We start from the raw sequence: 17,325 nt of genomic DNA, 5'->3' as shown, positions 1-17,325 counted from the left end.
GCAAAGAATCACTGAATCACATTACAGCTCAGGCTGGAAGGGACCTCAAAGAATCATGTGGTCTAGCCTTCCAAGGGAAAAGGAAACTAGACAAGACTATCTAACACTCTACTGCATCTCAAAAACCTCCAGCAATAGGGATTCTATCACATTCCTGAGGAGGTTGTTCCAGTGAATGACTGTTCTCACTACAAGAAAACAGAAAAAGAAAAAAATTCTCATATCAAGATGAAACTGCACCCAGTGCAACATGTACCCATTGTCCCTTGTCTTCTCCATGTGATTAGATTGCTTCAGTCCTTTTTGTAGCTGTCCTCTAAGTTGGAGAGAACACATTGCAATAAGCCCACTATTGAGAACAGCTCTTTCCATGGAAATTCTCTTATCTTTCTTAAGAATTAAAAGAATCACATAGGAGAAAAAATTCCTGAGATGCCAAGGACCAACTCTTCAATGGGAATTAATCTGGGTTAAAGAAGCTCAGCAACTCTAAGTATTTTACTCCTAAATTACTTCACATTTAGGTATTTAATTCCTGCTCTCTTCCTTGACTTCTACTTCTAAGCAACAAGTATTTTTCCCTTTTGTCTTAATATTGTACACATCCCCAAAATTGGATTGAAATTGCTTATACCTAAATACATGTTTTAGAGTAAAGATTTTCTTGTTTCTGAATAACTTCACCAAACAAAACTAATTTCAAATGTCAGGCGATACAAAGAACCAGCAAGTAACAAGAAAAAAAAATTCAAATCAGTAATAAATAAATAACAAAACACATATATTAAAATATTTCCTCAATTCTATGTTAGAAATTTGTACTTGCAGGCTTTACAGACTAAGCTATTTGAGAAAGGAATTAGGGAGCAGTATGTTTCATAACAGGTGCATCTAACCATTACTACAGAATATAATCCCAAAACTAAATTGATATTAGGTCTCAAAACTTAGAAAATAGTTATTTGAAGTAGAGTGAACAGAGTAAAAGTACGTTATAAACAGGATCAAATTGGAGGAGGTGGGAAAAAAGTCTTCCAGCTTCAAAGCCCAATGCTGTTCAGAAGACCTCCTGTACACTGGGTACCACAGCACCCACTCAGCAACACAGGTTTTGGCTACCCTGTCAGCATGTGGTATTCTTCTCCCTTTGGCTCATTAGGTTCAGATAATCAACTTGGAAAGAGAACAGACACATTCCTAAAAGCTCTGTTATCAAACCCACAAAGGATCCAGTTAAAGTATCAAAATGAGAAATAAACTGAATGAGATTTTCATAATATAGTTACCCTGCTTCTTGCAAAGCCTGATAAAAAGAAAACTAATTTTGGCACTTCAGTAATTTGAAATATCACAGTAGCAACTTCAAAGTTATGACAGTGGCCTGAAACGGACTGAAAAGAAACACGTCTTCATTTCCCCCAGGCCACTGGCCTATCTCTAAAGCTCCTCAAGTTCTCCTGTGGTTTCAATTGGTTTCATTTTTAATGTCTTCACCCCACATGCTCCTTTCAAACAGGTTTTGGAACCTTTTTCTGCCCCCCTCTAAAATACAGATATTCATGTCTGACCAAGACCTACACGTTAAGGTACATTCCAGAAAGTGCTTACACTGTTTTTTAAATATTATTATTATTATTATTATTATTATTATTATTATTATTATTATTATTGTTGTTGTTGTTGTTGTTGTTGTTGTTGTTGTTGTTGTTGTTGTTGTTATCGTGGGGTTGTTGCTGATGTCACCTACTGGTGCCAGATACACTTTTGAAAAAAAAGAAACAAAAAAACTTTTACAGAGACAAGTTTTCTGGTTTGCACAAGGGAAGCATGAAGGCTTTTATGCATGGTAATGGTTGCTAAGAGTTCAAACACTGACAGCATCTGACATGAATTTTTTTGTTCTTCAGTTACACTTACATCTATCTCACAATAACCTGCTCTGCTCTTGCAGGATTTTCAAAAAGATAAACTAGGTGACAATGGAATTTCTGAAGCAGTTAGGCAGCAATGCCTGAAGTATAACCAAAACAACAGTAATGAAAAAGGACTAATAATTAAGCTATCAAATAACAGCTTAATTATTTGCTTTTCTTCCTTCCCACTGTCACCACAGCCACCTTCTAAGACAAAGCCTATGTTTAACAGCATCATCAGCCTTTTCTGAAAACACTGTAATTTCTCTGAGTCCTGAATCCATTAACTCCACTATTGAAAGTATTTCTATACAGGTTCATGATGCAGACAAATAAAAAAGAAAAAAAAAAGAAAAAAGGTATAGAGACAGAACAGTATGTTCTAGGGTCACAACTCTCTTGTATGCTTTTTATCAGCATTCAGAATTAACATTATTTTAGAAGAAAATAATTATGTATGTATAATATTGTATTTCAAATACCTGAAGACTAAAAGATATTTGGGGGGGGTTTATTCTTTACTGAAAATAGCACAACATGAAATCCATGGGAAGTGATGGGGAGGGGGGTCTACAAACTACTGTGAAGATGAGCAATTTGACACAGTTTACAAGAATTACATTCATTTACTAATGGTCCAAAATTAAATAAGCTTCTAATCATGAGTAGTGATGGTCTCCATTAAGGACTCAGATATCCCAGTGTTAACAATTCTGATATCAATTGTAGCCATGTGAAAACACTGTCTAAAGTAATTGCCCATACAGCAACCTAACTACTTTAATCTCAGTTCACACCCATCAGTTCTGACTCCTGTGTGGTTTATACCCTCCTTCCACCCCCACACTTAAAGACAACCACCCCCCCAACTGAAGCATACCCAGGTATAATACACAAAACATAACTGGTACAAAAACTCACTTTCACTGGACAACATCTAAAATATGTAAATACCTGTTCCTGCAGGTCGTAGTCATAGCTATCATGCAGCAGAAGACTGAGGACATACCGAGTATAAATCATGGCATCAATGCCACACTTCTCTAGCTCTTGTCCCAGCCAGGTCTGCACTGGACCCAAAGCATGTAGCAGAGACATTTCAGAAACAGATACAGGGCCTGGATAAGAGCTTGAGGAGCTTTCAGATGGCAAACCATCCACAACAACTGTACAGATAGGGCGCATGAATCTAGGTGGTTGGCATCCTTATAGCGTGAAGCATTTTCTGTAGTTGATTTTCCGTCGGTATCTGGAGGTGATTTTCACTCCAGTAAATAGGAGAGAGGCTTGACTTCTAGGACAATCATTTATATTTCCTGGCTGTTAGCCGACTAGAGACGAACATCACTCTTCAGGCATGACCAGTGAATAAACTAAATCCTAATAGCAAACACATATGTAGATGTGTTTTTCTACCTTAATTTCACATTGAGGCCAGATGCAAGTCCCCAGCAGGACCTATAAAGAGGAAAAAATGATAAGTTGTGACAATATGTATCCATACATGAATAATATTAAACAGAAAAAAAACACCCAAAGTAGAAAGCAGTCATTTACATACTGCTTACTCCAAACATCTACAGAGATTGTAAAACTACTCAGTGTCATTTTGAAGAGTGACAGGAATTATTACAAGTTTAAAGGTGACTTTTAGAAAAGGTGCTTTTTACTGTAGGAAGAGAGACACTTTCATCAGACACTTCACAAGTAATCTGTCAATGGAAACATATGGCTGACCTAGCTTTACGGGAAAGTTGAGATTTTATTACTTTAACTATCAGCTGAAAAAACCCACTCTCATGAAAAAAAAAATCTATGTTAGTTTGAATGCAGACTGCATATTTTGCATCACTAGAAGACAGTATAATCCTGCTGTTTTGCAGTGATACCCATTTCTGGAATAGAAATGTTTTGTTTATAAAACACTGAATTAATGAAATCCATCTGATCAGGAGTTTCATAAATCCTACTACTAAATAGGTACTACTATCTTCAGGTTCAGGTCTTTTGGTGGTGGTGGTTTTTGGGTTTTTTTCTTAGTTTCAGTTATTTACCTTGCTCCAGGACAGTAAAATATTTTATCATCCAAAATCTGTCTTTATAAAAATGCAAATCCCTGGAATAACTTCAAAAATTTGAGCAGAGCATAATTTATCTGTGCCAAAAATTAACATTAACCCTCTTTACACAAAGCATACACCTGTCCTACCTGAGAGCTTAAACTCTAAACCATGTCCTAAAATAGACAAACTATCCCAAGACTTATACCACCCACAGTCACAAATCAATCTTGATAAGCCAGGGGCAGAAGGTGCAAGCACCGCACACATCAGCATTCTGCTCTCGAACGCAGAAAATGTCAGCCCAAAAAAGGCATTTTTGGATTGGTCTACTTATCAACCACATGCCAATCTGGCATTTGTGTAGGCCTTCTTTCTCCTTTCCAGCTTCTTAGCATGAGAAAACAAAGCTCAACTCCAAGCAGGAAATATCCCTTCACTGAAAGGAAACAAAATAGACTCAAGTGACTAAGCAAAATCTGCTGTTCTGTTTCAACCCCAAGGTAACCAGCACACAACAGACATCACCTAATACAACAATCTGAACTAGATACTGGGGGCAGCATTTCATGTGGGCAGCATGTGTTCGGTGGCCAAACAAAACTGAAAGTCAATGCACATCAATACAACAAAAGATGATAGTTTTTAGGAGCTTTCTTTACACCACCACGCAGGTACAAATGTATATTCCAGATTTTTCTAAGTCAATTGCAACATCACCAAATAGAAACCCATTACCATCAGTTGCTACTGAGTTTACAAAACCCTTTCCCTCTCCTAAAGTGACCTTACTGCTCTGGTTGCAGCGTTCATTTTGACAAAGGGGATAACACATTATTCAATATTGCTCAGCAGCATGTTTCAATTAGTCAAAATATTTTAAGCAAGCACAAATAACAGTAGGTAGAAATATGCTGCAAGGCACTGGAGGTTACTGCTTCATCACATAATTAGAGAACAGAAAGTACAAGAAAAGTCTAGCATTGTGATCCAAGGTAGTCCAAATCCAAGAGCCACAGGTCAAAACTCCTAAGAATTCCACACTATCTTAATAGTTGAAGAATAACATTCCAGAAAATCTGTTCAGTCCTGCTGGCTCTCCACAGCACAGCATGTGACCAGTGTTCTCCCCAAGTCAATGCCACAGCCCTTGTTGGCCCCCCAAATCCTACATTTCATAGATATGGGAAAACTGACACTTTTCATTTATCTTTTTTGAGACATGGCGCAGAACTACCTAAAGGTTCAAGGGAACAGGAGCCTCAATCCATCCCAATGCTACCAGTTTGATACTAGAGCCACTAAAAGATGCTCAGAGCCTGGAAAGGGATCGTAGGTCAGCAGGAGCAGCACAAAGGAACTTCTGCCACTCCAGACAGCAAGCTGGCTCCATTGGGAGCCCAGTTAAAATGCCTGTATGGAAACACACGAAGCAAAGACAATAAAAAAAAAAAGTTAGAAACATGCACATGCCAGCATGTCTACCATCCTACTGGCATCACTAAGACAGGGTGGGATGCCTCCTATGACTGGAGTGTTGGAATGGAAGGATCCAGGGTGTTTAGGAAGGACAGGCATGGGAGACAAGGAGGGGATGTTACCCTCTTTATCAGTGACTGCCTGGAGTGCACGGAGATCTGCCATGGAATGGAAGAGGAGCTGACTGAAAGGTTATGGGTCAGGAGGAAAGGGAGGGCAGGGACAGGCCATATTATACTGGGGGTCTGCTACAGGGTCCCCACCCAGGAATACTGAACTATGAAGTCCTCTATAGACAGATAAGAGCAGCCTCACATTCACAAGCCCTGGTCCTCATGGGGGACTTCAACCACCCCCATATCTGTTAAGAGGGACAACACAGCAGAGCATAAGCAATCCAGGACCAGGAGGTGCTGGAATGTAATAATGGTGATACCTTCCTTCCCCGAGTTAGAGAAGCCCACAAGGAGAGGTGCTATGGTGGGTCTCCTTCTCACCAAAATGTGGGGGCAGCTGGGGAATGTGAAGCTCAAGGGCAGCCTGGGCTGCAGTGACCGCGAAACAGTGGAGTTCAAGATCCTTAGGGCAGCAATGGTGCACAGCAAACTCATTGTCCTGGACTTCAGGAGAGCACACTTTGGCCTTCTCAGGGATCTGCTTGGCAGAGGGGCTCAAGAAAACTGGTTAATATTGAAGGATCACGTCCTCCAGGCTCAGGAGCAATGCATGCCTACCAAAGGAAGTCGGGCAAAACACCAGCCACCTGCATGGTTGAACAAGGAACTCCTGGACAAACAAGCAGAAAAATGAAGCCTACAGAGAGTGGAAGCAAGGACTGGTAGCTTGGGAGGAATACAGAGAAATTGTCCAAGCAGCCAGGAATCAGGATAGGAAAGCTAAAGCTGTGATAGAATTAAATCTGGCCAGGGACATCAAGCTTGATGAAGCTTCTATGCAAGAAAAAGCTTCTGTAGGTACATCAGTGATAAAAGGGCCCCTTATCTCAAAGGAGACCCAGGACATGGACAAGGCTGAGGTACTTAATGACTTCTTTATCCTGGTCTTCACCAGCAAGTGCTCTGGACACACTGCCCCACTCCCTGGAGGCAAACGTGGGTACTGGGAGAATGAAGAACTGCCCACTGCAGCACAAGGTCAGATTTGAGACCATCTAAGGAACCTGAAGGACATGAGTCTATGGAACCTGATGAAATGCACCCCTAGGTACTGAGGGAACTTAAAAGGTGCTTGGAAGAAAAATGAAGACAGACTTTTTATAAGGGTCTGTAGTAACAGGGTTTTAAACCAAAAACTGGTAGATTTAGATTGGACATTAGGAAGGTATTTTTACATGGAAGGGGTGAGACTCTGAACAAGTTGTCCAGAGAGGCTGTGCATAATCTGTTCCAAGTATTCAAGGTCAGGCTGGGCAGGGCTTTGAGCAACCTTAGCTAATGAAAGATGTCCCCACCCACAGAAGTGAGCATTGATGATCTTGAAAGATTCCTTTCAACTCAGACCATTCTGATTCTATATGGGCAAAGCTTGTGGAAACTGAGTCACTTCAATCTAAACTTTGACACATTGTTTAGCTCCTTAGCTAAACCTAGTAAGGACAGAGTTTATGCTTCAGCTTTTCTGTGAACGAGATGATAATGAGGCCTCTCTTTTCTATCTTAACACTTATTTAAGTGAGACATTTGAGAAATTCAGTTCTTGAGACCTAAACTAACAAAATCTGATTGACTTCAGCTGACCAGTTAAAGCGTGTCTTGCTTTTATTAGATGGGGAGGAGAGGGAAAAGGCAGCAAGAGAGAGACAGATTATAAGAGGAATTATGAAATCAGACAACAAAATTTTTGTTATCTGTTTTGCACTCCAGCTTTTTTTAACATCATATTCTATTACCTTTTTCTCTTACCTCATTCAGTTATGATATAAAACCTGGAAATCTAAACAAATGTATTAAATATTATTTAAGAATTCTCATTTTACAACTCTCAAGTACTTTGTTTCACAGACGGTCTTAAGTATTTTCATTATGTTTTAGAGTTAACAAAATTTCATAAAGAGTATTTTTCTATCCCAGTACTAGAGAGATTTTCCATATCAAATTAATACAAGTCACTCAAAGAGCAAACATTTCTACTGATAGATCTGAAGCTTGATTTTAGAAATAACACTTTCTGACAAATAAGTTATTATCCCTCTTAAATCTATTTCACACTGTCTCACTAAAAATAATTTTTCCATCCTCACAAGGTCAGGGGTAATCTGAAGAGAGGGAGCACATTACATCTTAAATAATTAGTGGAAGCCTAGTTATTTTAACTAAGTCAGAAAGAATTCTCCATTTCCAGCTATAAAATATGACAGATGGACATGCCTTATAACAAGAATTACCAAATACAAATTTAAACATCTGCCTCAATACTTTCTGAAAGCTACTTTTTATTTACAAAGTAAAAAATACATGTTGAAACTATTTCAAAATAATTTCTCCTTACTCCACTTCTTAGTATATTTTTTCCTTTCAAGTAACCTTCAGTTTTTGCAATACTAATCAATGACCTTAACAAGGTCACACTAGTTAAACTGTCAGCAGCTTAACCAGCAGAGGCACCAGGGCCAATTTATGAAGTGTCTTCTAAGGACTGAGAACACAATAATGTATAAACACTCCAATTTTTCAACTCAGACTGTCTTAGAATACATGTATTTCTCAAAATTCTATTTTGTGTGATAGACACTAAATACCCTTTTGATCTACAATAGACAGCAGAAGAAAATAACTAAGCCTTAGTCTCCTTAGATCCAGCAACAGCAAAGCAACAACTTTAAATAACCTATAGCAAGCAATAGAAAGGAGGATCAATGATATGGAAAGTGATGCTGGAGCTCTCCAGGTTTGTTCCCTACAACACAGTTGCTCTTTCATGGTAAATAACCGTTTTTGAAGACTAAGTAATCTAGTCTTCTCCATAAAATAACTGGAATATGGGTACTGTCATAACAAATACACAGAACTCTTTTTTTCTAAGTGTCTTGATACTACAATAATCAAAGTAACACAAACAGCTTCTTGTGGCAGTTGAGTCTTCGGGATACAGGATGACAGCATAAAATCAGAGATTACTAAAGAATGCAGTAAAAGAAAGGTATAATTAAATCACTCCTCAATGAAGCTTGACACAAACACCCAAGAAAGTGCTAATGTATGGACTATCAACAGAAAGATTAACTAAAAGTTCAAGCCAAGCAAGACAATTCCATGTCTTTAACAGCTTTTTTTCTCCATATTCTCTTGCATACTGTTAGAAAACAGTAACCAAAGCCAAACCACAAAACCCACTGAATTAATCTAAGGTAACCTAATCTCTATTTTATCAGCACCAAGAGGCCTCTGAAAATTGTGTATGCATGCAGCAAGGTCCCAAATCAACATTTTTTGTAAATTAAAAAAACTCAAAACAATACAATGATTTAACACTCAAGTTTTCTTAAATATCAACTTTTAAAGCAGTAGAAGATATTGGAATAAGAAAGTGAAAACTATACTCCTTAACAATGGTCCTATCAGGTAAACGAAAGGTCCACAGACAATGTCTTGGGGATCATAAAGGTAACTTGAAAAGGAAGCAAATCTTTTGGAGGCTTAAATTCACTACACTGGGGTCTATACCATCACTCAAAAAAAAAAAAAAAAGTTACCGGATTACATATTGAAAGAGGTTGAAACCTAATACACTGTTTACTTGTACAACTGCAAGTGAGTCTCTATAAATTCATTTACTCTTCACACATTTTGATACATTTCTACAGAGAAGCCAATCTCTTGGATAATCCACAGATACTACTTTTCCTTCCTTCAGTTCTCAAAGGGAAAACATCTGTTTTCAGTGTTTCATTGCTGCCTCCTGCTACAACTAGACTAAACATATTCTCACACAATAGTTAAGTCAAAACTGCTGTTTTATACAAAGTTTCCTCTATTATTCTTTTAAATACACCAGTGCATTACATAGTTTAATTTAATAGCTCTCATTTTAGAAATTTTTTTTCTCCACTTTGACACTGTTCATTTTTTCAATGAATAGAGGAAAAAATAGATTTATATATATATATATATATATATATACACTTTTTTTTTTTTTTTTAATGTGGATAGAGCACATTTTTGTGGATAGCCCACATTTTTTAACCAGGACAATGTTTTTCAAACTAATGCTTTTTCCCAGAACGGTTTTATTCAAAACAAACAATATGTCTTCTCTCTGGCAACTACAGGTAAGGAAAAACTATGAAGATCCTAATTAATATTAAAAAAAGTCAAAACTTTATAAAGTTTGGTCAACAACATACTAAAATCACATACACAGTGCAGTAAATTTCAGTCCCCTTTAGAAAACTGATAGTCAAAAACATGACCACATTATATGATGGCAATAGAATTCCAAATTGTTCTTATATATTGTGGAAGATTCTGCAATTTTACCCTAATTTCTTTTGTTTCTTTCCGCAAAAACCCTGAACAAATCCTTAATAGACAAACCAAGCAGCTACACACGGGGAAAGGCACTGTCAAAGCCCAAAAACAAAGCCTATTTAAAGTCTAGCAAACAATGGAAATTGAGTGCTTAATTTCACACAGTATATAAAAGACATCTGAATTCAGAAGTAAGAGAAGTTGTTATTTTTTTAACCACATTCCTTGATAATCTAAGAAATTTGGCTGTGTAGTCTTCAGAGCAAGGACAGCTTTTTTATGCACTAGTGATGGTTGATGTTATTGTACAACAAACAGCAAGAGCAGCAGCTTGATTCACGACCAAGGCACTGAAACACTACAGAAATATTGTCCTGCCAGGAGAAACAGAGAATATTGTTTGCTTTTAATAAAACCATCAATGAGAAACCATCTTTTTTAAGAAGCATTACCAAGAGGTACAAGAGTGATACAGACTTATTTGTAATGGGTTTATGCTTTATAGGGAACTGATGTCTAATGAGGCTGAGCTTACGGTTCTAGGGTAACTCAAGTCAACCCAAAGGGAAGACAGAAACCAGCGCCTGGGTGCTACTGCAAGATTTTTTCCCTTGCAAATCTGCAATCTTATTTTCACAACACTTATCCAAATGAAAATCTGAAGCTGCTAATCCTGTAAAAAAGCTTAATGGATTTCTCAAAGGATTCAAAAGCTACCATGCAAGCCCTAGTTACTTAGGTTAGCAAAGAAAAAGAACAGATATAATCAAGATGACATCAGGGGAAGTCACCAGTACAGTTCTGAAAGATTCTGCTCTGGGACCTGTATTACTTGATAAATTCCTAAGTGGCCTGGAAGATGAGATGGATGACACAGTTTAGAAGCTACCAAAGGACAGCAAGTGACCAGGAATAGTGACTTCAGAGCAACTGAAAAAATGCAGAAGGCCATTATGAAACCGGACTGGGCAATAAAAAAGTTAAAAAAAAAAAAAAAAAAAAAAGATGGCCTTCAATGGAAATTAAGTAAGAGAGATCCCTTGAGAATTTTCAACTAGACAAACCATATCAGAGTCAGGAAATCCCCGAGGCTGAAAATAGTGTATGGCTAAAGGAGAATTTAGGGGAGGTATCATTCTCCCTGTTCTGTTTTTGTCCTTAACTGCTCCTTCAGAGATGATGCTGCAGACAAGTGCAGGGTTTGTCAAAGCCTTTGTCTTAATCAGTACAGTTGTTCTTATAAAACATTTATGTTTACCATCATACAAGAACAACACTTCAAAAAACAGTTGCTGGAGGAGTGCAACAAGCTGATCCACTCACAGGGCTGCACATTATTAACACACAGGACTTTGTTTAAAGATGTCAAAACATCAATCCTGTCAGGGAGCAAAAACTGAGCTATGGGAAACAACTGTTAACAGACAGCAGAATTTGCAGGTGAGACACTTGCACTAGGGGGTCAGTTGCATATCAAAGACCCCAAATTCTTGTCATCTGCGTATTCTTTACTTCTGCAAAACAAATATGTGTATAAGCTTGAAAATGTAAAACTTTAAAGCTAAGAAAAAAAGGCAAGACAGAAAGGGGAAAAGCATGACTTAATAACAAATCCTGCAGACACTATGTACACCCCAAAACTTCATCATTTCATAGAATTACAAGGTTTGAATGTGCCTTCATAAGCAAGACTCTTTTGGAAAGGTCCTCATTACAGCAGGCTTGTAAAGAATCATCTCTGCACAGTGGAGACTTATGAAGTGATCCTTCAGTATATATAATACGACTTAAAAAAATCATTAATAAGCCTAATAATTGGCAAGTTTTGCAGGTCATGGTTCAGTGGGAGTCTTGTCAATTTGGGAAGCAAATTTTATCTTCAAGGTGGAAGCATTTTTATTTCATAGCATCACTCAAGAAACTGCTTCAGGAGGTCAACTCAATATGAAAGCTGCATTAAAAAAACCCAAAAGCAAGCATGTCATTATGCAGCACATAGATACCACTTCAATAAACAGAATGGAGCTCAGAGCATCTCTGACAAAATAAAACATGACAAAATAATCTCTGGTACCACAGATTATTCAATTGCATCAGATAAGTTTAAGTACGGCACATCTTAATCTGCAAACACCTCAACCCAAAGAACTGTATCTCCAAAAATTTTGCTATTTAAGAAGGACTTGAAACTGTTAAAAATACCTCCATTGACCAGATTTAAGAAATGAGAAGATATCTGTAAATTGCCTGAATCTAGAGAAGTGAAATGCTGCCTCACTATCATAAAATGTCCATCTGCCATTATCAATGGCAACAATTACATTATTTAAGAATTTCTCCAAAAGGTTATCTAGCTACCAACAGAGTACTAATAATTCCATTCTATCTTTAAAAAACAACAAACATAAACTGACATGGGAATTTTTTTTCCTATTTAGTTTGTTACTGTCTACACTGGTGTTTAAAACCACATTTTACTTTGTTTAAACATGACTACTTTTTAAAAATCTTATCTGAAAAAGAAAAAATGTACACATATTGCATAACTTAGATGTATGATAACTTTTTAGAACTTTAAAAATACAAATCAGCATCTAATGACAAAGAATTTTGGTAACTATTTTTCACATTCAAAATTAATTAAAACAATGTCACACAAAGACCTAAAGGAATTACTACTGCTACCAGCACAAGAACCAGTTTGCAAAAACCAGAAGTGATCATTTTTATAACAGTAGTTATTAACTTCCAAGAGAACAAAAGCAGCAGCACTTTGACAGAAAAACCTCTGTGAAAGACTTGAAGGTGAGTTAGTGTAACAGGAACTGCACCGCCATGCACATTGCCACCAAGAGAGGACAAGACATTCCACTGTTTCTCTCACCCTCCCCTCCATGTTCCCACCCTCTTGTCCTTGTACTTAACACATCCATTGCAGAGATGAACTGTATCAGACTTGTGTTCCAAATGGAAAGATTTTATTTCTGGTAACCCAGTCTTAAAAAAATACAAATCAGTGATCAACTTGCTCTCTCTCCACAGAATTTCTACATGTGGCGTAAGAGAGGAAGTGGGGTTGCCCCTTTCAGCAGCAACCCACTATTAGATCCACTTAAGAATAACAAGAAAACATTAGGAAGGCAGAATGCAGAAACTACATTTTAGCTAATTCAAATCCAAGTCTTTCAGACAATGATTATTCTTAGGAACGTGAAGTGTGGAAGTCAATTTAGGTACTTCAATAGGTATGATATTTACTTCCAATATTTTTAGAGAAATTCACTAGGCACCCACGCAACCACACCCTGTACTTGTAACATCCAGCAGACTCAGTCTCAAACAGTAGCCTGGTGATAACAAAGAAATTACTGGTTCCTTCAGATTTGCTGGGAGAGAGGTAGGTGTTGCTCTGTAACTAAATGAGAATAGGATAGATCACCCAAGTGTGGAGAACCCAAGAGAATGTGTGGTAGTGCAGACTTCAAACACTGAGGCATTGCCTCACCTCACACGTTACCCTCCAACCATCAGTGCCATTTCAGTACCACTAACATCAACTTTCATATCTTTCTGCTACATGTCTTTTACCAGTAAAGACAGTGGTATGATTTAAGTTTTTCAGTTTTAACTTGCAGATCTTAACAGTGTACTAGGGCAATGCCAGAGACATGCATCTTGTATTCCCTTGTTTACCTCAGTTTATTACACAGGGATTGCCTGGATGGGCTATTACTGGACCAGAGAAATCCTGGGGAGAAATACTTTTCTAGATGCAACTTCAAGGAGGAGATAGCTACAGTCTTTTCTGTTCAGTCCCTTGAGAATCTTCACATGGACACTATTTATCAAAAGCAGTACTTTTACTATGTACACAAGCAACAGACTACACATCACTGATTACCATCATCATACTTCAATAATACTTCCTCAGATTTAGGGAAACATTAATGGAGTTAACAGACAACAAAACCAAATAGAACTGTGATCCCACAGATGCACATATTTTGAGCTTACCAAGACATTTATCTTCAGGATTTTTTGGCAGGTAAACTCTGTAAGCTTTCTACTACTTGTATCTCACTATATTTACTAGCCTTAGTATCACCTAGAATATATGCAGGACTTAAAAACACAATACAGGATGCAGCCAAGTAATGGAAAGACTAGATATATGCTCTTAACTATTTGATCATTTTCTTTCCTGCCCTCCTGATGTCCTTAATATACTTAACATTTAGAGCAGTTCAAACTATCTGCTACCAACAGGTACTCGCCTGTATTTGAACTCCATTCCCAAGTGGGATGCTAATGCTTGGAGGCCCATGCACCAAGTTACACGAGTGTGCATTAAAACAGATGTGACCCCAGATGTGAACACCTCAGTGAGAGACACAGGCACCCACCCATGTACCCCAATGTGTGCTGCAGACTCCTCCAAGGCACAGGCAGCCTCCAGGGGGAATCATCCGCCAGGCCAGCAGTGGGACCACCCTGATAAAATATTCAGTGCTCTTCATATCAGCCACAATCCAGTGGCCACTCTTGTAGTGCAACCATACAAGATTTATTTCAATTAATATACAATTTACTCTCAGGCACACACTGCATCTTTCAGTCAGGCAAGGAAAAGGAGAATGAATTATGAATGGTAAAGATCCAACCACCAGTGTTCATTTAAAGGCTACAATATTTGTCCTGCTATTTATACTCGCAAGGTTAATAATCCATCTGTATATAAACAGCAAACTCATTAAAGACCACTCTATATATTTTACTCTGGTTTATTAATTTCTTTAATTTGTATGAAAGTATTTTCTGAATACTTACTATGGATGTTTTCTATACTTGGTCTGCAGCTCAGGGAGTTAATTACTATCTTGCTGAAAAGCTTTAAATAGACTCATAAAGAGTTTAAGAACAAATATGACTTCACCTAACTATATAGCCTTTTTAACAGTTATTTCAATAAAAAGAAGCTTCTCTAAATTTAGTTGGAAATCATATATAGACAATGTTTTCATTAATAAGAGTGTAAAAACTTACAGGATGTGTCAGCCACAGGAGGCTCAGTAAACACAAAGAGTTCTGACAAGTTGAATTTGCAAGCTCTACAACTTAACCAGCAGAGAAGATACTGAATTTACAGCACATAAAATATGGTAGGCCTACAAAGGAAATAGTTTCAGATACTTTTCCCCTGCCCCCTACCACCTCTGATTTTTATTCCAAAATATTAGTAAATGAGCTTCTATTTAGGAAATTGAGATCTGAAGCAGGATACTTTGCAATTTTGAAGAGAATAGCAAGTCACCATGAAATAATTTATATTTTAGCATTTGAATGAATTTGCACAGGCATTTATTGTTCAGTTTATGTTGTAAGGCTGCCAAGGCTGTCTTTTTCCATAAAAACACTGATGATATTTGTTACCATATCTCCACTTTTATGGTTAAGTATGTTGTTTAAAAACATTACTTATTTAAAAAAATTCCCTAACTGAATAAGTAGGACAATTTAATATTACTCTTAAAATAATACATTTGCTGCTTGATACTTCAAATGACAGATGAAAAGGTCATTTTACTAAAATGCAACCAGAAAACCTCTTACAAAAACAGCAGGTCAGCATTGCATTAATTCTCTTCAAGGAAGTTACTGTACTGTTAACCAAGGCATTTCTTTCACAATTCAAGAACAAAGTTACTAAAAACTGGAACTCTGAGGTTTCCCTGAAGTCAGTAAGATATTCAGTTCAGAGAAGCTGGTGAAAAAATCATCTACATATGATAAACTAATATCTGAACTTACAGAGGCATTTTAAAACTTTTGTGTCACCTCACAAAATTCAACGTGACTTCCATCAAAACTGCTATAAAAACATCAATAAAACAAAAATTACTAAAGGTAATTCAGTTTCACTGTCAAATGCAAGACTTGAATATGCAGTGGATTGAACTTCTACCTCAGAAAACAGAACCAGAAGAGGAATACACTGAACAGTAGTCTTTAGCTAATTAGTAGCAGTAATTAGCTCAAAGTCTTCAGAGAGCAGAATCAAATATCATGAAACAGTAAAACCTTTTCCTGTACCTTAAAAAGTAAAGATATGAACCCAAAAAATAACTGGAAGCTGGTTCCATTTCTTTCAGGACATTCCAGTGTCCTAAATACAATGCAAAGTTTTTAAGTTGCACATCTACTCAGTCTTCAATTTTGGTTGAAGTTCATTATAACACATTACAGTGTCACAAAGATCTAGTGAGAATTAATTACTCATCCAGTGACAGCAATAGGCATTACTGATTTCTTCATTAGTGATTCCACAAGCAGACCTTGTCCTTTAGGCTAATAAAACACACTCTTTTCTTAAAAAGTGCATATGACACACGCTAAATGAACAAAATAACTTTAATCAATCTGTGTATGTTTTAGCATGTTTTCCCATTTTACTGTTGATGATTATTATCTCAATCCAAGCCCTGACTATGCTAACACTACCTGGAATAACCCTGCAGAGGACACAGATCTTGCAACTCCGCTCTGCTGCTCTGATGTTAAAGCTGTACCATCTTATGTCAGGTTGCTTTATTTTTTCTGGCCTTCAGCCACCCCCAGTCTCTTACTCCCTTATCTGTCTCTCTGTACTTTCTTCCACAGTCTATATATGCAAAAATCTCATCAGCAAGGCAATCATGTCTCCCTTCAGAATTCTTCTACAAGCAAGCTAGTCCATCTAACCAAACCATAAAAACTAACTCACACATTTTAATAACCTACAAAAGGGATGACAGCTACTGCTTTCCACACAGCACCTTAAACGCAAGCACATGAAAATGAAATTTCACTTGAATTCACTCAGTGGTACAGCTGATAGAAAACTTCATGCAGGTCTCTTTTCTCAATCCCAGCCAAGCTGAGGATTGAGATTTCTATCCAGCAGACCTTGATCCTTTGGTAAATTTAATAGTAACTAGAGAAAGATTTTTAAAAGCTGTAAAAACTCCACAAAATTATTCCGATTTCATCCCTGTTACAATTTATTTTTATTTATTAACAAACCTTTTTGCACAGAGTATAAATTTTCACATGCAATCCTTTCTAGAACAAGGCCTAGAAAGTTACAGACATAATTAACATTAGCATGGACTGCATATTTGAAATTTCTTCCTCAATACAGCAAAACCCAGAAATTTAAACATTCCCCAAATTATAGCAAAAATGAAAATCACTACAGCAAACCTGAGCACAGACTTAACAGGATATAATTAAACTTACATGTAATATCAGAACCGAAAAAAATAATTTAAATACATAATTTACATTTCCACACTAATGAAATTAAAATATCACATGTAATATCACAACAGTGAAAAATGAATTGAAATA

General features: G+C 37.1%; 1 protein-coding gene across 3 annotated transcripts in view; it reads right to left on the bottom strand.

The window, feature by feature from the left end:
* KIAA0232 (KIAA0232 ortholog) overlaps nt 1–17,325 on the bottom strand; it is a 65,361-nt gene that overhangs the window by 43,985 nt on the left and 4,051 nt on the right. For 2 of the 3 annotated variants that reach the window (XM_059845217.1, XM_059845218.1), the window contains exon 2: nt 2,868–3,371. In XM_059845217.1, coding sequence (XP_059701200.1) covers nt 2,868–3,098 — 231 coding nt within the window. In that variant the 5' untranslated portion in view covers nt 3,099–3,371. The remainder of the gene's footprint in view (nt 1–2,867; nt 3,372–17,325) is intronic. The other variant, XM_059845219.1, reaches the window with a different exon arrangement.

This window comes from Haemorhous mexicanus, chromosome 4 (genome assembly GCF_027477595.1).
Source record: "Haemorhous mexicanus isolate bHaeMex1 chromosome 4, bHaeMex1.pri, whole genome shotgun sequence".
In the NCBI taxonomy this organism is placed as follows: Eukaryota; Metazoa; Chordata; class Aves; order Passeriformes; family Fringillidae; genus Haemorhous; species Haemorhous mexicanus.
Note: the sequence above shows the minus strand (reverse complement) of the source record. Positions and strands in the feature narration are given on the sequence as shown.